This window comes from Myotis lucifugus, unplaced genomic scaffold (genome assembly GCF_000147115.1).
Source record: "Myotis lucifugus unplaced genomic scaffold, Myoluc2.0 scaffold_0, whole genome shotgun sequence".
In the NCBI taxonomy this organism is placed as follows: domain Eukaryota; kingdom Metazoa; phylum Chordata; class Mammalia; order Chiroptera; family Vespertilionidae; genus Myotis; species Myotis lucifugus.
The window spans coordinates 24,955,518-24,975,114 of record NW_005871048.1 but is presented as its reverse complement, the minus strand read 5'-3'; the positions used below and the strand labels follow the sequence as shown (position 1 = coordinate 24,975,114).

Sequence of the window (19,597 nt, the reverse complement as noted above, 5' to 3'; positions counted from 1 at the left end):
CCCCTTAGTTAGTGCAAGGGTGCCAAGGATGACCCGCGGTCCACATGCAAATATTTCTGGCCACTTGTTCCGGAAATTCTTTTTTACTTCTACTAATGTTGTGGCCCCACCCCATAACAAAGAAACAGAATTTCTGGAGGATGAGGCCCAGAAATCAGGATTTTAAAAAGATTCCCAGGTGATTCTAATGTGCAGCCAAGGTTGAGAACCACTGCCTTAGATACTTTTGGATCAGAAGATGGGTGGGGGGTAGCCAAATAAATAATGCAGATAGATAATTTCTTAGTCCGTTTTAATCAAGAAGAAAAAGCACACAAATTCATCAGAGAAAGCAAAGCCATTTCATGTTATTTTATAGAGTTTGTTCATTTTATAGCGTTTTGCTTTAGCATAAAACATTTTCATTGCCAAAGAAGTTTGAATTTCACTGACTCAGGTGATTGCAAATCCTCCAGGCAACCCTTCACAGATAACGCTTCCCTCAGCTCAGCTTTGGGTAAAAGTTAGCAGAGTTTTACAATTAGGCCAATGATGAGAGCCTAGCGTGCAGACTCTGTGTGGATATTTGAATCGATTTAAGGCTAATCTATTTTTGTTAGTGATCAAACCAGGGAATGGAAAGTTGTTTCCTCTTTTGGAAATTAGGGAGCCTAGCCAACACTCAGATGTGCTGAGGGGGAAAAGTTGATTCTAGGGAAGCATATTGCTTTACTGGGAGGAACAGTATACTAATTTTAGGATCAACACAAAATGGTCAAGGTGGTTTTAAACAATGAAGCCCAAGACACTGAGCCCTGGCTTTGAGAAGTTGCAGTTTTAGTGATTTATTTCCCCATTTCTAGTCCCAGGAGGAAAATGACTTCCCGTGTCACTTTTGAGACTTATTTAATAATGTGTTTGAATTTTTGGCAGGTGACAGTAAGGAATGTTGACTATCAACATACTAAAATTCAGTATTTGGAGCAGTGTTTTATTTGGGGGCACACAGATAATGAGAAATGTTATTTTATTGCTCCTTATGGCATTAATAGGTTTTTTGTTTGCACTATAAAAGTACAGCATTTCTGTGCCTGTGTTACGAAATTTTACAGTCCTTCGATAATTAGTTTTATGTTTTTAATTAGGTTAAACTATATAAAATTGCCATTTTTGTAGGTCAAAAAATGGCCAATATTGGCAATTTTGCATGATTCAGCCAAATAATATTTAAAAAGATGTTTTGTTGTAAATCTGAAATGATTGGTCTGTGGACCTAGAGAGTAGTTTACTAGTTTCATTTTCTGTCTTGAAACAGAAAAAATGCCCGTCTTGAAGGCCGAAGCGTCGCATTACAACTCCGACTTGCACAACCTGCTGTTCTGCTGCCAGTGTGTGGACGTGGTGTTTTACAACCCAGACCTAAAGGAGGTGGTGGAGGCCCACAAGATCGTCCTCTGCGCCGTGAGCCACGTGTTCATGCTGCTTTTCAATGTGAAGAGTCCTGCTGACATCCAGGATTCCAGTATCATCCGCACGGCCCAGGATCTCTTTGCTATCAACCGGGAGGCTGTGTGTCCAGGTGCTAGCCAGGATTCTCCAGGCAACCCACCACTCCGAGTCATCGTTAAAGACGCCCTCTTCTGTTCGTGTTTGTCGGACATTCTGCGCTTCATTTATTCAGGTATCTTGTCCAGTGGTTCTGGTACGTTCTCTTAGGCTATTGAAATGAAGTATGCCAGTGGTCCTCAAGAGTTTTCACATTTTATCGTCTTCCTGTCACCTGGAGTGGAGATTATACATGAAATAGTATTGGCTTTATGCACATGAATTGTTTCAGGCTTTCCATCTTCCTTACTAGTTTGTTTGGCCTGGTTTTACATCCTCTTGTATAAAAAATAATCTCTTTTCATACTAAGCAAGAAATACCTCGTGTGAAAGTACAAGAAGTTATTGTCCAGTTTAACTTTAAAGAAATAAAATTGTCCAGGTGTTTGTCAAAATAAGTGTCTGCATTTTAAAACCTAGCCATATGTTCCCCTTTCTGTTTGACACTTAGATTTGGGAAGGGAGTGAGGAGAGAAATTAGCAGGGTCATTGCATTCTGTTTAGGAACTGGAAATAACACTATCAGGTAGTTTAAACTGAGATCTGATCAACTTTGGCTATGACTATCTTATTTTTTATTTATTTATTTTTAAAATATATTTTATTGATTTTTTTACAGAGAGGAAGGGAGAGGGATAGAGAGTCAGAAACATTGATGAGAGAGAAACATTGACCAGCTGCCTCCTGCACACCCCCCACTGGGGATGTGCCCGCAACCAAGGTACATGCCCTTGACCGGAATCGAACCTGGGACCTTTCAGTCCGCAGGCCGACGCTCTATCCACTGAGCCAAACTGGTTATGGCTGGCTATGACTATTTTAGACTTTTTTTTTCTTACTGTGCTCTTACTCTTTTAGGACTCAGCTTATTCATTATTTTTCTCCTTATCCTTTTAAAAACCCAGTAGCAATTATATTTTAAAGAATAGAAGTTTTGCCACAGTCATTTTAGCAACTGAATTGAAGGTCTCACACCTAAGTGTCCCATATGGGAATGGAAAAGAATGAATGTAAAATGACTTTTAAAGCATCTAAATATATGTATTCTGAGGACTTCTTTCTTCTTTAATTTTTTTCCCCAGTTAGAATCATATGCTGATGAAATATTGGGTTAAGGTCACTCCTTCTCTCAAATGTGTCTGGAGAAACATTTATAGTCCATTTTTAGACATCAGAATTGGGGACAGATAAGAAGTTTATAAGTCTATAGAGAAGGATCGTTTCCTATAGGTAAGAAAGTTTTGAGTAGCCTTCAGTTGAAATAATTGATGCTAAAAATAAGATTTTACTTTTTTCATTGTGGCTATCTATATATATAAAAGCCTAAGCGACCATCGCAACCAAACGGACGACCGAACAGGCTGCGTGGGGTGAGTAGGCCAGCAGGGGGGTTAGTGAGGGACGACCAAACAACTGAACAGCAGGCTGTGTGAGGTGACCAGGCCAGCAGGGGGGATTGCTGAGGGGCGACCAAACGACCGAGCAGCAGGCTATGTGGGGCAAGCAGGCCTGCAGGGGGGACAGTTGGGGGTGACCAGGCCAGCAGGGGGGGCAGTTAGGGGCAATCAGGCAGGCAGGCAGGTGAGCAGTTAGGAGCCAGTGGTCCCGTATTGTGAGAGGGATGTCTGACTGCCAATTTAGGCCCGATCAGGCCTAAACCGGCAGTCAGACATCCCCCAAGGGGTCCCGGAATGGAGAGGGTGCAGGCTGGGTTGAGTGGACAAACCCCCCCCACCCCCCGCACAAATTTCGTGCACCGGGCCTCTAGTAGTTATATAATTTTCAATTAAAAATTAATGGTTATGGCCCTGGCCTGTATAGATCAGTGGTTAGAGCATCAGTCTGGGTACCGAAGGGTTTCAGGTATGATTCCTGGTCAAGGGCACGTTCCTGGGTTGCGGGTTTGCGCCCTGCCCCTAGTCGGGGTGTGTGTGTGCAGGAAGCAACCAGTTGATGTGTCTCTCTCACATCAGTGTTTCTCTCTCTCTTTCCCTCTCCCTTTCTCTCTCCCTCCCTCTTCTCTCCCTCCCCTCTCTCCTTCTCTTCTTCTCTCCCTAACTCTCACTCTCTCTGAAAAAGCAATGGAAAAAAATATCCTCAGGTGAAGATTAACAAAAATAAATGAATGAATGAATGAATGAATGAATAAATAAATGGTTGTGAAAAGTACTTGCAGCACGCAGATTTTAGTGGGTTAAAAATATATATGTATTGGAGTAGAATGTGGCGGTAGGTGTTAAATTCATTGTTCAGTGAATATTGACTTGGAAAAGGCATAAATAGTCACTCCGACAGGGCACACTAGCATGGTGCCTTTAGCAGGTTCTCTCATGGTGGCAGGTTCTCTGCTAGTGTTGGTGAAACTAATGAGTAGGCTCCAGTAGCGGGGAATCATATGATTAAACCAGACTAAAGACTTCATTTAGTTCTACAGATTTTTATGTTTAAACCTAGAATCTCACAATGCATAATTTAAGACTAACTGTATAAGAACAAAATGTTTACATGTTAAAAAAAAATTACTTTAATAATATATTTAGAAAACTATGAAGGAAGTGTTGACTGTCCCTTTCAATGATGTTACTGTTGTAATTATGAATTATTCAGCAGGTTTCCCACACACTGCATACTTTTGAAGGCACATGAACACTTTGAGGTCAGTTATATCCTGTAATATCGTAGCAGTAAAATTGCTAGCTGTCTCTCCAGTGGCAGACCTGCTTGTCTTCTCCTAGGGAGTGATTTTTTTAAATTGCAAAATTAATACATGCAGATAGGAAAGGGGTGGGAGGTGGGGGGAGAAAGGAAAAAGAAAAGTACTCCTCATCCCCCAGTTCCTTCCCCAGAGTCAGTGACCTATTACCGGTTTTTCACATGTTCACCCTAATGCAGTTTGAAAGAAATTACATATTGGGAGATTTGCATTAATGAAAATGTAATCTTTGGTAACTGCTGTTTTCCAGGAACCACGGGCAGTTCCCCGTGGCTGGAGCCAGAGTGGGAGGTGATGGCTGGAAGGAAATGAGGCTGGTCAGGCTGGTGTTTGCCGTTCTTACAAGCGGTTCTGGAGTTTTAGCATGATCAGACTGGGCTTTAGAAAACTCATCTCTGGTGATGGAGGGAGGAGTGAATAGAGCAGACAAGACAGGAGTCCAATCCCGAGGCCCCCTCACTCGCGATCCACCTCCAGAAGGCCAACATTCTGACAACGGGGGGTTGGGGTTGCGGTTTGTCCATCATCTGGGCCAGTGCTTTTCAAACCTTCAAGTGCAAACAAGATCTTGATAATGTTCAGGTTGTGACTCAGTAGACCCGGGGTGGGTACGAGAGTCTGCATTCCCAAGTCTCCCGGTGGTGACTGACCACAGTGGTTGCAACACCTCTTGGAAGAACTGGGTACCAGCCGGAACCAGGGGATAAGGACCAAGAATTCACCCCAGAGACCTGGGAGAGGAGCCCAGTTCTCCCTTTTAGTGCCAAAATCAAAACGGGGTCGGCTGCAAGGCTGACTGCTGCAGAACTCTTTGGAGGTGGGGCCCTCAGTGCCTTGGTATAGTCCCTTCCTGAAGCTGGGGCGAGTGGATGCTTAGCGGTTGTGTGGAAACTAAGTGAGCCTGGGAACAGCGAGGAGAGGGCCTCGGGCCATGGGCCAGGAGAGCTTGCTGGTCTGCAGGCCCTTGACCAGTTCAGTGCCCTGGCTTCTTAGTCTGACACTGAGCTGTTGCATTTCTGCTCTGATCTCTCCTGTACGTCACGGCCCAGCAAGAGGTGGTGTCAGGTCTGAGCGGGGCCACAGGCCATTGACCTGGGGCTGTAGGGAGACCCTGATGCTTCAGAAGGTACCTGTGCCTTATTCTCCAATTATTTACAAAGTGTAACCTCAGACTCAAGCAAAAGTTATATTATCTGAGTTGTGTTTTAACAGATATTAAGGCTGTATTTCCATAGTAAAGACAATTTTTTAAAAATGCAGAAAATTTACTGAGAAAAAAAATCAACCAGATTCCCACTATCAGATGCCTAGACATTTATTAATGTTTTGTTTTGACTTGGTTACTGTTTTATCTTACTATATTTTTCTATCAAATCAAACAAAAAATTTAAACCTACTTTTTTTTTTCTAGAGACTTCGGTAAGGAGGCCAGGTTCGTGAGCTGTAGGTTTTTTTTTTCTGTTTTTTTTTCTTGTGTGTTAAACATTTAAAAATTTTTGAACAGAGCACAGGTTCTAAGACCCAGTTATGTAATGGTTTCCTCACGGAAGCCTACCCACAGTTATGTTAGTAGGAGCTGTCTGTACTCACGTTAGCTGGGTTGGCAAAGCAGAGGTAGAAGTCCATGGCGTGGCACACTCGGGAATATTTGCCCTGAGCAAACGTGGCTGAAAACCCATATAAAATCTCCCTCCTAGCTTTATTTTTAATGAACCAAATTACAAAGACTGTCTTAATTTTAAAAAAATAACCCCGCTTTTTTATCTTTAGGAATTCAAAATGTTGTATATAGAACAATTGAGTTCTATATTTAGGAAGGGCCTGTGTAATAGTCGGGTTAACACATTACATCTATGAGGTTTCAGTTTATTTTTCTATTCAAATTTCTGAGTAGATGCCGTAAAAGTATGTGTGTTCTGTAGATGTTAATTGTCCATTGGACAACAGCTAACACTGCATGACGTGTAAGTACTTACTAACACTAAAAAAGGAGTGATCTGAACAGCGAGGGCAGCAGTTTCCTGGTCTTCATGGAGCACTCCTTAAATGGCATACAACTGTAACATTCTTACAGTTTGACTGTACCCTGCGATACAGTCTTTATGCTTGCAAATTCCTGAGTCACTCGATCTCTGATGGCTATGAATTGAAATATTTGTAAGAGCCTCAAGAATTTAGCTTTGAACTCTTCCTGCCACAGTTGGCCCTCAGAATTTCACATCACTTATTGAGATGCCGTCAGGGTAAATGAATGTGTGGAAGCACATTTTCCTCTTCAGTTTGCATAGTATTCTTCAGCGCTTGGAATTATTCTGCGGCACGCTCTTTTCTGCACTGCATAAAAACGCAGCTTCAGACACACAGGTAATACCGTGCTCTCTACGAGTCTAAGTAAAGTAAATAAATGCTCTGAGAAGTTAAGTAAAGAAAATTCCAGCCAGTTATGCAAGACAAGTAAGTTCCAGAGATCTGTGCATACAACATCATGTCCATTGTTAACAAGATTGTATTGAACACTTAAAATTCTGGGAAGGGGAGAGAGTTCATGTTAAATAGTTTTACCAAAGTAAAAAAAACCAACAACAACAAAAAAACAAATCCCAGTCTAAAGATTATTGCTTTATTAGGACCTTAAAGTGTCAAAGATGATTAGTTAGCATTTCTAATTATTAAAAGAGTGCCCTTATGAACTGGTCTTCGTTCTGGTGTAGGTTATTGGATCTTTCTGTGTCTGTTCTTAAACAGACCCATGGCCTCTGGGGACTTACCTGTCACTGATCCCATCTATTTAGATTTGACGATTGCTTTCTTTCACATGATCTTCTGACTAGAGATGTTGTGTAGGTGTTCTTTAGTTAATATAATTTTACTTTTAAGAGACAATGTCTGTGCTCTCCTTTAATAGCATGAGTATAAACAATCACAAGTTCCTGCACTTACTCTTTGCTGCATACCACTAACCCTGGGTTTTGGTAATGGGTGAAATGTCTAAGGGAAGAACACATTAGATTAAACGGGGAAGCTTTTAAAATCAATGTCTGGGACCCAGCACCAGAAATTTTAATTCAGTTGGTCTGAGGCTGAGACCTTCTACAATAGTATTTTATAAATGATCTGTTTTATAAAAGACACATGATTGGTTGCCTCCCACATGCGCCCCTACTAGGAACTGGGGAACCTGCAACCGAGATACGTGCCCTTGACCAGGAATCAAACCTGGGAGCCTTCGGGCCATGCTGACACTCTAACCAATGAGCAAAACTGACCAGGGGTTTGTAAATGTAATGCATAGAAAGACTTGAGAATCACTGGCATAGAATAAATTTTATTGGGCTGGCATCCCTTGGCTTCTTCTACTTCTGACATTTTATATAGACTTGAATGTCTATCTGTGCATGTGCAATTTCTGGAGACAATGCAAAGAATTTATCAGATTGTGAAAAGAGTATGTGTGACCTTGAAGTTAAAAATCATTAGTGCAGGAAGAGGAAAACAAAAACTATAGATTGGTTCTGGACTGCACACCTTTGGGAATTTGCGGTGGAAGGGGAGCTAACAGTGAAGTCAGAAAAATAGCAATTTAAGGCAGGAAGTAGCATGGTGTGCTGGCCAGCTGGCACCGGCGTGTGAGAACCGATTGTGTTTATTCATAATTCTGTGTTCTAGGTGTCACATTGGTAGCTGGAATATGGCGTTGGTGAGAGTATTTTCACCACAGAAACAGCACACACCTCAAATCAGGGCTACGCTTCCCCTGCCCCATCCCACCAAGGTACACTGTAGTCATCATAAAGGTCAGGGGAGGAGAAGTTTAAAGATACGCTAGAGTACCAAGTGCTGCAGGGCTCTGCTGTCCGAGGCCCGAGAGTGGCCGGACTCTCAATCTGGCTCTTCAGATTAGCTTTGGATCTCGTTGGGACACACTGGCTGCAATTGCCTGACCTCATGGTTCTATACACGTTTGTCATGTGCCCTCCACGGTCCCCAATATCTATGAAGGCACCTGGCAAAGTTCTGGATACATAAAGGGAACTGTCGGAAGAGATAGATTGAGAGCATATAGAATAGGACCCCGAAGCCACACCAGTAATTAATGGCAGAGATAGAACTAGAAACTGGGTCCCCCAACTATGCCAACTCCCACACCACTTCTTTTTAAATTCCATTTTTAGGAGGTAGGACTTCCTATAAACCATGGAGTGGATGAGGATAATCTCCCAGAATATCATGGTCAGAATTGAAACATCAGCATTGAATCATGGGACAGATCGGATGGGAAAGGCCACTAGGGATCAGGGAGGCTAGGCTGCTCTAGGCCAAGTGAGAAGAGTGCTTGGGGACAAGATGAACTTACGCTGACCATACAGTAGGAATTTCTCAAAACATTGAGGTGCAAGGGCTGACAGAGTGTGAGAAAGAATGGAAATGAGTCCAGGAAGAGAGAACTTGGAAGAGAACTGAGGACGGAGGAGTGAGGGACCAGGTAGGGTGATTTTGCTCCAATGCCATGGTCCTGTGGCTCCTCAGAAATTTATCTAGCTCCCCCTCTTCTGGTTGGTCTGTAGAGGTGGCTGTGGAACATATCTTAATGTGACCCTGACATGCATGAGACCTGAGTGCATTCTGCCTGTTCCTCTGCCTGGTGACAGTCACTGCTCTCCATGATCCTATGAGTTATTCAACCTTAGGAAAGACCAGGCCTGCCTCCTTGCCCAGGGCAAGTAAATAATTTGGGTTTTGCCCTAGCCGGTTTGGCTCACTGGATAGAGCGTCGGCCTGCAGACTGAAAGGTCCCAGGTTCGATTCTGGTCAAGGGCATGTACCTTGGTTGTAGGCACATCCCCAGTAGGGGGTGTGCAGGAGGCAGCTGATCGATGCTTCTCTCTCATCGATGTTTCTAACTCTCTATCCCTCTCCCTTCCTCTCTGTAAAAAATCAATAAAATATATTAAAAAAAAATAATTTGGGTGTTGGACCACTGGTGATGGTAACTCATCTTCTGGCCATTGCTGCTATCGCCAGCTGACCACCGACTACAGAAATGTGGCAGCTTGCCGAGGAGGAAGACTAGGTTTTGAATAACTAAGGGAAGGCAAACTGATGTTTTTTAAAATGTGAGTTGTTTCAATGTCTTGGTGTAACTACGAGGATATATATTTGGTAAAGGAAAAGTAGAATACTAAAAAAGAGGGAACATTGATACCTAATAAGATATTTATTTTTCTTCCCGCTTTAACAGAAAAAGTCAATATGCATGTTTATTTGTTACAGGTGCTTTCCAATGGGAAGAATTGGAAGAAGATATCAGGAAGAAGTTGAAGGATTCTGGGGATGTTTCAAATGTAATTGAGAAAGTTAAATGCATTTTAAAAACACCGGGAAAGGTAAGTTCGTTTTTTGTAAGTTTATTTTTACTTTCTCTGAATTGTAAGTGATATACTATAATGAACATGATACTGAGTCATGAAAAGACTAATAATTTACGAATGTTTTCCTTAAGTATATTTTGCCTTATAAGTATTTTAAATGTAAACATATTATTTCTCACCGTCTCACATTTTAATTCATGTAAGAATTAAAATATGTGCAAGTCATTTCTTGAAAATGCTGACTTGTGGATTCCATCCTCTGAAACATTCCCCTGATGCTCCGGAATGTTCAGGAACAAGGCCGTTTCTGTGTGGGCCTTTCTCAAGAGTTCTGAGAAATCTCTTTGAGCAAGTGAACAGTTAAAGGTTTATTTTTCATCTAATACAGGTTCAAAAGTATAAGTTAGATTCAAAGGTTATAAAAATGCAGACTTTCTGTACGGCCAGATGCTGTGCATGTTCAACCTCTAGTCATCCAGACTGTGCAGAGTCTGCAAGGCGTTAAAAGTAAATTTGTTATATTTTAGAACAACTGCGTTACACAATTTAGCCGGTGTATTCTTATTTCAGATTCTATGATAAACAAATTGGCTACAGTAGATAAAAAGGTAAGTTATGTGCAATGCCTAGCAGAATATAGGTTTATATTAAATGTAAGAACCGTTATTATTCCTTTAATTTTTTATACAGATGACTTTGTCAGTTCTACAATCTAAGTTATTAACATTTTTTAATCCTCACCCAAGGATATGTTTTTAATGCTTTTGTAGAAATGTGCACATAAACCTGCATTCACTTTTCAAAAGTTTTCTAGGTTATCTAGTTTATGGACCCTTGAAAATGTACATCCAAACTTCTGCCCTCTCATTCAAGGCCTAGGTGGCAAAGGGATCTTCATGGTATACAAACTCATACCCTTTATATCTGAGGGGTTAGGACAGAAGTGTTGTTGTTGGTTCTAAGCCAAGCCTTCCTTGGGTTTGTGTCTGAGCACAGTCATTCCTTTGAGTACTAAGAATAAAATGAATTCTTGTTGGGGAAAAGAAGGCTGAGGCTCTATGAGTCTGTGATTTTGAACTAAATCCCCTCATTGCCTGGGAGGAAAGAAGAGGTGTTCTGTGCTTTCTTCCTGTGCTTTCCAGGGGTAAGGGTCTCTCATTCTTTGAGAATGACACAGGGGCTGGGAATCAGGAAAGGTACATTTAAATTGTGTCGCCACAAATGATCTTTGTGGCTTTGTGCAAGTCTTCTCAGGGCTGTCTATAAAATAAGAGGTAAGCGGGTGGTTTCTGGGGGGCCTGCTAGCTCCCCAATTCTGTGATGCTCTCACTGTTGCTCTCTTTCATGTGTGACACTCACCTGAAGGCTCTCCATCGGCCCTTTCAGTGTGTGAAGGTGCATTGTGTACAGAATGAGCACGCTCTCTGTGGGACCAGCATTGGTATGGTCCTGTTTGCTTTCCTGTCTTGCTCCCAGATAACATTCTGGAGTGTTTTCTTTTTCCTTGTGAGGAAGGATAATGTTTTTTCCCTCCTCACCAAATTTTTTACAGTCTCACTGTAGTAGATTAATCCGGAGTGGGAGGCCGGTGACATTTATTCTTAATACTAAAATTATACGCCCGATGATTTTCTTAGTGATAAATCTTTCTGTATTCCCCAGCTAGGCAAGCAGAGGCCAGAGTGAGGTTGTGAGAGTCATCAGAGGAAATGGGTGGAGGGTGAGGGAAGATGGCAGAAAGGATAAACAAAGCACCAAAAGCCCGAGTTGCGAGCCGAGGAAGGCTGGGGACCACTAGGCCAGGTGGGCACTGTTCCTGGAGGCGGGGGCTGGAGTGAGGGTGCGGGAGGACAGATAGTGCAGTCCCGGGAGAAGTCCTGGGGCCCTAGATTGGAGATCCCGGCCATCTGTTACAGGTTTCAGCAGTCCCTGCTGTGGGTGGGCATGATACTTCGAATTATAAAATTGTCGATGAACCAATTCTTCACTCTTGGGTATTTTCATAGTGATCTAGAATAGAACATGGTATGATTGGGGGGGCGGGGAGAATGGGTATTTTTTTCTTTTTTTTTTTTAATATATATTTTATTGATTTTTTTTACAGAGAGGAAGGGAGAGGGATAGAGAGTTAGAAACATCAATGAGAGAGAAACATTGATCAGCTGCCTCCTGCACACACCCCCACTGGGGATGTGCCTGCAACCAACGTACATGCCCTTGACCGGAATCGAACCCGGGACCCTTCAGTCTATCCACCGAGCCAAACCGGCTAGGTCGGGTATTTTTTTCTTAATCACAAATTGAATTTTGTGTATGTACTTTCTTAATTAGTGAACGGATGAGCAGGTTGTATATGTAAACATATTTTTCTAGGAAGTCATGTGAGGTTGGATTGTTGTTGTCTGTTTCCCAGGTAACAGACCCCCAGGGACTCAGGACCCCACAGCTCCCCAGCCATAGAGTTGAGTTTTCACTTAGCCAGTTCATTTCGTTGCTGTGAATGCTGCCTAGTGCAGTGTTGCTCTTTGGCAGGTAGAAGATACAGTTAAAGCTATGATGAAAGAGGCCATAGGTAATCATTTAAACACTTAGCACCATTTTCCAAATTCTCTAATTAGACCATATATGTTATCAAAGCTTTTGGTATATAATATTTACTCTTGTATTTTTGTTTTTCCTTACAGATTAATTGCCTGAGGAATTGCAAAACCTATCAAGCCAGAAAACCTCTATGGTTTTATAACACTTCCCTCAAGTTTTTCCTTAATAAACCAATGCTTGCTGATGTTGTCTTTGAAATACAAGGTATGCTTTGGTTTTTACAAAGTTGATTGTTCATTTTTATTCCCTGTTTTCTTACCTTTCTGTTTCAGCTTTAAATATTTAGGGTATAGGAATGACTTTTCTCTATTGCAGGATTTATATTAACACTGCTTGAATTTCAACAAAATATTCTAGGGTAATGAAGGATTTTATTAAAATAAGAAAAGAAATTTATATTTCTCTTAGGTTTTTTTTCCCCCTTTACCATATGTTTCATTAACTTTTAGGGACCAGCAAGGTGATCTTTAATATGAAATAAAATATTTTTGTTTGTGTATTTCTTTAAGATCCTGGTTTTTTAATCATCTGAAACCAGCCCTCTTAAAATTATATTAGTTCTAGTTTCTCTTATTCAGCTCTGTTTTTTTTTTTTTTTAGCAAAAGGAACAGCCATGGGTTGAGGGTCATGCCTGGCTTACATCAGGCATCTGTAGAAAAGGACTCTGAGAATTATCACCAGAACTGAGAGCTGCTTTTTATCTCTGTAGGAAAGTAATGCTACTTAATTTTAATTACGATGAGCTGTTTTAAAGCCCATTATTGATTATTCACTTGGGTAATTTTGTCACTTTAGTAGATTAAGAGCATAATCTTAAAAATGAATTATCAGATACCTTCAATTATGCAAGGCTAGAAAGAGTTGTTTTTAAATGAAATAAGTAGAACGTCAGGTGGGCTATTACTAAGAGGAAGATATAATTCTGTTTTATGGTAGAAATGTGTGGCAGCCAATAGTCATTTACTTTTTAAAAATGTTCCCCGGAAAGATCCGTTTCACTTTTCAGTTTGGCCACCTACCAAGACTAACAGTGAGTTGGAAACTTTCCCAAGTGCCTCCTGAGAAGCTACCGTTGGCACTGTCTGCAATGTGAGCATGGGACACTGAAAATGGGACAATAAGAGTCACCTTGAAATACATGAAAAATGATTTCGGGGGAAAAAGAAAGCGAACAGGAGACCAGATTTGCTTCTTTACACAAGAGTCATTAACACCTGCTTAATATTTGCACAGGAGGCGTTGACACCAAACATTATGTCAGTGTAACCTACTGAAAAGGTTTTCAAAAGGAATATGAAACTCATGAAAATATGTTATTTTAAAAGAAAACGAATAGGCAGTGACACGGAGAATCCTTTCTCCTCATACTTTCTTGCTTTTCTTCCATGATTCCACCTCTGGACTCTTCCGCAGGCACCTGCTAGGCCACCTGTCCGAGCCTGTGTCCGGAAGGGCTGGCTGTGTGTGTGCCTGTGCTGGTGCCCAGCAGCGGCTGCGGGGCTCCTTCCAGCCTCTCCAGCTCCAAAGCCCAGGCCCCCCAGGGAGTCGGGAGCAGAGAGAGGCAGGGATGGGTGGGCACAGGGTGCGCGGCAGTTTCTCTGAGGTCGTCTGGAGAAAAGGCAAGCCTCCCTTCTGAAGACTGTCGCAGGGAGCGTGCAGGCGTGGAGGGCAGCAGTGCTGTCTCCCAGAGGAGGCCGAGGCCTCGTGCTGGAGCCCTAGCTCCGGCCTTGGCTTTGCATTCCATCCGGTGTGTGTGTCTTTGGACTCAACATGTCTGGCCTTAAGTCTTCTCATTTGCAAAGGGAAGAAGGTAAAACCTATAGATTCTAAAAAGGTCCTTTTTAGTGTGAGCTTGATGAAGTGGTCGTGGCAGGGACTAGAAGATCTGGCTTGGATATTGCTTGGGTACGTATTTACTGTATAATAGGTTTGGCTGTGTTACTTTACATTCCTGATCCTTTGTCTCCTCGCCTATAAAATGGGGATACCAATTTCCACCTGGTAGCGTGGTCACAGGGATTGAGACGGTGTGTATAAAGGTGTAGATAGAGGCCTGCCTGCTGGACCCCTTCCCTCCCCCTGCACTGGCAGCCAACTCTGATGGATTGTTGTGCTGTTTCTTACTGAAGCCAGGGCCTCAGCAAATCCTTCTTTTAAAATGTTCTAAGCCAGTGGTTCGCAACCTTCCTAATGCCGCGACCCTTTAATACAGTTCCTCATGTTGTGGTGACCCCCAATTTCATTGTTACAAATTGAACATAATTAAAGCATAGTGATTAATCACAAAAACAATATGTAATTATATATGTGTTTTCCAATGGTCTTAGGCGACCCCTGTGAAAGGGTCGTTCAACCCCCAAAGGGGTCGCAGCCCACAGGTTGAGAACCACTCTTCTAAGCCATCATCAACAACTGGCTGGAGATGACAGGGGATATAAAACCTGTTTACTATCCCTGCAATAGATAGTAATAAAAATAAATACTACCACCCCCAATGTGTTGTGTGGGTTTGTATCTTTTTCCATGAAATAATTTTTAAAGAAGCCACCCTGGCATTTCTAAAACTAGTCTTGGTAAACATTTAGACATGACATGGAAAGATAAGACATTCCTTTGACATTGGAAGCTGTGTCTCATGAAAAATACTTTTACATTCTGTCCCTGTTTACTTAAGTAGTACATATTCTAAATCTCCCTTGGAGTAGGCAAGTTTACGATTTTCAGAATAAAACAGAAACATCTCTAAAAGTTTTGTTTTTAAAACTTGGCAAGTAATATGAAGAAGTATTACAAATGAGGCATTTTATTTTAGTATATAATAAAAACAAAGACCTTTGATAATCTATGCTAAATTATTAGAAAACTTGGGCTTTTAGATTTTGTTTCACTCTTAAAACTCTTTTCCTTAAAAAAAACTTTCTTAAAACTATAACAGCAGTTAGTTACTACAGGAAAGACACTTTTAGCCTTGACATTTTCAAAGAACATATTTATCTTTTAACTAGAAAATTGATGTCTTTTTTCCTCCCTGAGTAATTCTTCAGCTCTAATCTACTGTTGTTTAGTATATAAACACTGCATTATGTTTGCTCAGCAAGTTTTGTGCAGTATTTACATATTTATATAATTTATATACAATGTTTAGAAATGTGGCTATACTGAGGTACTTATATTAGTTTCACAACAGAACAGTTTATAACATCAAAACAGTAGTTTGAAAAGGTGAGAAAGAGAAGTTGATCTTTCCTTAACTGGAGGTATAATGGTTTTCTAAACTAAATTCCAAGCTTGAAAATGCTTTAAGATATTGAGCCTTTTGTTGCTGATTTTGTACACATTATCAATGGAAATTTTCTGTTAAAATTCCAAGATTACTTATCAAATTCCTTCCCCATCTACTATCCACTTGGTATTTTTGGCCAATCATTTTTTTCTTTTTTTCAAAATCCAACTTTTGTTGTTTAATGTATTACATGTCTCCTTTTTTTACCCCATTAACCTCCCCACCACTACCACCCCTGAGGGCAAGCCCCCACCACCCCAGTGTCTGTGTCCATTGGTCATGCTAATATGCATGCATACAAGTCCTTTGGTTGATCTCTAACCCCACCCCTCCCTTGCCTTCTCCCCAAGGTTGGACAGTCTGCTCAGTGCCACCTTGTCTGTGGATCCATTTTTGTTCATCAGTTTATGTTGTTCATTATATCCCACATATGAGTGAGATCATGTGATGTTTATCTTTCTCTGACTGGCTTATTTCCCTTAGCATAATGCTCTCCAGTTCCATCCATGCTGTTGAAAATGGTAAAAGTTCCTTCTTTTTTATAGCAGCATAGTATTCCATTGTATAGATGTACCTCAGTTTTTTAATCCACTCATCTGCTGATGGGCACTTAGGCGGTTTCCAAATCTTAGCTATTGTAAATTGTGTTGCTATGAACATAGGGGTGCATATATCCTTTCTGATTAGTGTTTCTGGTTTCTTGGGATATAGTCCTAGAAGTGGGATTACTGGGTCAAATGGGAGTTCCATTTTTAGTTTTTTTAGGAAACTTCATACTGTTCTCCACAGTGGCTGCACCAGTCTGCATTCCCACCAGCAGTGCACGAGGGTCCCTTTTTCTCCACATCCTCGCCAGCACTTGTCATTTGTATTTCACAGACCTAGAACAAACTCTCCAAAAATTCATCTGGAATAAAAAAAAGACCCTGAATAGCTGCAGCAATCCTGAGAAAGAAGACCAAAGTTGGAGGGATCACAATACCAGACATCAAGCTATATTACCAAGCCTCGGTTCTCAAAACTGCCTGGTACTGGCACAAGAATAGACATATAGACCAATTGAACAGAATAGAGAACCCAGAAATTGACCCAAGCCATTATGCTCAATTAATATTTGACAAAGGAGGCAAGAGCATACAATGGAGTCAAGACAGTCTCTTCGATAAATGGTGCTGGGTCAGATACATGCAAAAATATGAAACTAGATCACCAATTTATACCATACACAAAAACAAACTCAGAATGGTTAAACGACTTAAATGTAAGGTGGGAAACCATAAAAATCTTAGAAGACTCCATAGGCAGCAAAATATCAGACATATGTTGTAATAATATCTTTACCGATACAGCTCCTAGGGCAATGAAAACTAAAGAGAAAATAAACAAATGGGACTACATCAAAATAAAAAGCTTCTGCACAGCAAAAGAAACCATCAACAAAACAGCAAGAAAGCCCACTGCATGAGAGAACATATTTGCCAATGCTATTTCAGATAAGGGTTTAATCTCCAAAATTTATAGGGAACTCATAACAACTTAACAAAAGGAAGATAAACAATCCAATAAAAAAATGGGCAAAGGACCTAAGTAGACACTTTTCGAAAGAGGACATACAGAAGGCCAAGAGACATATGAAAACATGTTCAAAGTCACTAGTCATCAGAGATGCACATCAAAACAACAATGAGGTACCATCTCACACCTGTCAGATTGGCCAATCTTAAATTCCTCTGCTTAACCCAAATAAAAGGGTATCTAATTTGTGTAAGCCATGCTTCAAATTTTTCTTTTCTGTTTACATAATAACCTATTTAAGATTTTAAAACCTTAAGATTGCAAGTCAAATTGCATTACCTGTTTGAATTCTTTGTTGTTGTTATATACAAATATACCTAGCAGGCACTGAGTATGGAGACTGGTCATTCCATAGATGGATGATAATATTGAGGGCAGGTGGCCTAAAGGCAAAGAGGCAGGGATGAGAAAGGGCCGAGAGGGTAGGATGTCTGCTAGCAGGTGTGTGTGACCTGGTAGGAGTGCTGGCTGTGGCCCCTTCTTCCTGTCCCGTGGGAGGTGTGCCTGGCAAATCACAGTGCCGAGCAGTGAGCTCAGAACTGGCGATGTTGGGACTTGCTTGCAAATCCTGAGGGATTATTGCCTTTGGAGAAAGCTACTGGGCTTAGATGGAACTTTTTCTGAGCCAAAAGATGTTGTGCTTGGATTTGCAGAGAGCAAAAAATCCAGTGACTGCAAATATTTTAGAGAAGAATGTATGCTCCTGAAGAGTATGAGATCTGAGGGATGCTTGGTGAAGACTCTTGGTCATAGCAGGGTGGTTTGGCTCATAGTTACTTTCTGGAAGGTGACAGCCCTGTCACTCATACTGGCTGTGGTGTCTTCCACCTAAAAGCTTGGCTTCTAAGCTGGGCAGCTTTGTCTTTCTCATCTTTGTATCTTCAGTACTTAGCATGGCGATTAGCAGGTGATGGGTGCTGGGTGCTCGATAATGATCTGTTGAACTGGACTAACCTGAGGGCTGGCTGTGGATCCATGGCTCCCCATTGTGCTGGAAGTGGTGTGAGCTGCTTCTCCACCCACAAGCCCAGGGTTATGTGTCCCTCTGGAGCTTTGTGTAGTGGTCCAGGAGCTGGAGAAGCAGCTTTTACTAGAGAGTCAGTCAAGTTTAATGAGCGGCAGTGAGAGGTGTGGGCTGAGGGGCCTTTAAAACTTTAAAGTAGCTCTGTCTCTCCCAGAAGTAGGCATCGTTCATTTAGGAAAGAGGTTCCCTTGGGAGGCAGCATGCTGGGGAGACAGCAGGGAACTAGGCCGTCTCCTTGTAAACTTTCCATAAGATCTGAAATGCTCCCTTTGGCTTCACGGAGATTCCCATGGCATTCTTGTGATGTATGGACTGCTTAGGCCAAGGATGGCTTATTTCCTTTTTCTGATAAGGGAAGTCTGGCCACGACTGTCCTGTGACTTGGCCAAGAAAAAAAATGTCATTGTCTTCTTGGGAGGCACATAGACAAGGGTGGGCAGTGGTATTTCAGGCCAATTGGAGAAGATAAAAAATAGATGTTTCATTATAAACATACTAGAGGCATGGTGCACGAAATTCGTGCACTTCGGGGGGGTTCTCTCAGCCCGATTGCAAGAGGGCACAGGCCAGGCCAAGGGACCCCATTGGTGCACAATCAGGGCCGGGGAGGGACCCCGGAGGTTGGCTAGCTGGGGAGGGACCGTGGGATGGCTCCAGGTTGTGTCTGTCACTCTTGCCCAGTCCCAATTGGTCGGATCCCAGCAGCAAGCTAACTTACCGGTGGGAATGTCTGCCCCCAGGTGGTCAGTGCATGTCATAGCAAGCAGTTGAGTGGCCTTATCATATCATTAACATTATGCTTTGATTGGTTGAATGGCTGACTAGATGACCAGACACTTAGCATATTAGGCTTTTATTATATAGGATAGGATGAAGCAAAATATTTCATTTCAGTGTTTCTATCTTCATGAAGTATAAACTAAGTAACAAATAATTGCCTGACTTGCAAATTGTTGGTCCAAAGGCAACTTTTGAATGCTCTATGTTTCAATGAAAAATTAAGTCTCTGAATTAATACTGGCTACCACCCCCAAATTTGGTTTCCATATATTAGCTTAGCTGTACCTAATGCAATACCAGTCTAATCACAAGGAAAGTTGCTAGAATAACAACTCTGCAAGCTTATCTTACTTAATGCTGTTTCCCTTTTGAACCGTGCAGGTACGACAGTGCCAGCCCACAGGGCCATCCTGGTGGCTCGGTGTGAGGTGATGGCAGCCATGTTCAATGGCAATTATATGGAAGCAAAGAGTGTTCTGATTCCAGTCTACGGCGTTTCCAAAGAGACGTTCTTGTCATTCTTAGAGTACCTATACACGGACTCCTGTTGCCCAGGTGAGCAGTATAAATATTAGGTAATATCTGACAATTCTCTCTTTTAGAAATGTCAGCCATTTAAATAAATTGCTTTCTGTGAAATCTGTTTTCACTTAAGGCTTATCAGAGG

The 19,597-nt window shown here is 41.7% G+C and overlaps 1 protein-coding gene across 2 annotated transcripts in view; it reads left to right on the top strand.

Annotated features, from left to right (window-relative positions):
* Nucleotides 1-19,597, top strand: part of RHOBTB3 (Rho related BTB domain containing 3) — a 53,802-nt gene that overhangs the window by 19,300 nt on the left and 14,905 nt on the right. For both annotated transcript variants that reach the window (XM_023749832.1, XM_006081203.3), the window contains exons 6-9: nucleotides 1,295-1,660; nucleotides 9,569-9,681; nucleotides 12,351-12,471; nucleotides 19,312-19,485. In XM_023749832.1, the coding sequence (XP_023605600.1) occupies nucleotides 1,295-1,660; nucleotides 9,569-9,681; nucleotides 12,351-12,471; nucleotides 19,312-19,485 (774 nt within the window). The remainder of the gene's footprint in view (nucleotides 1-1,294; nucleotides 1,661-9,568; nucleotides 9,682-12,350; nucleotides 12,472-19,311; nucleotides 19,486-19,597) is intronic.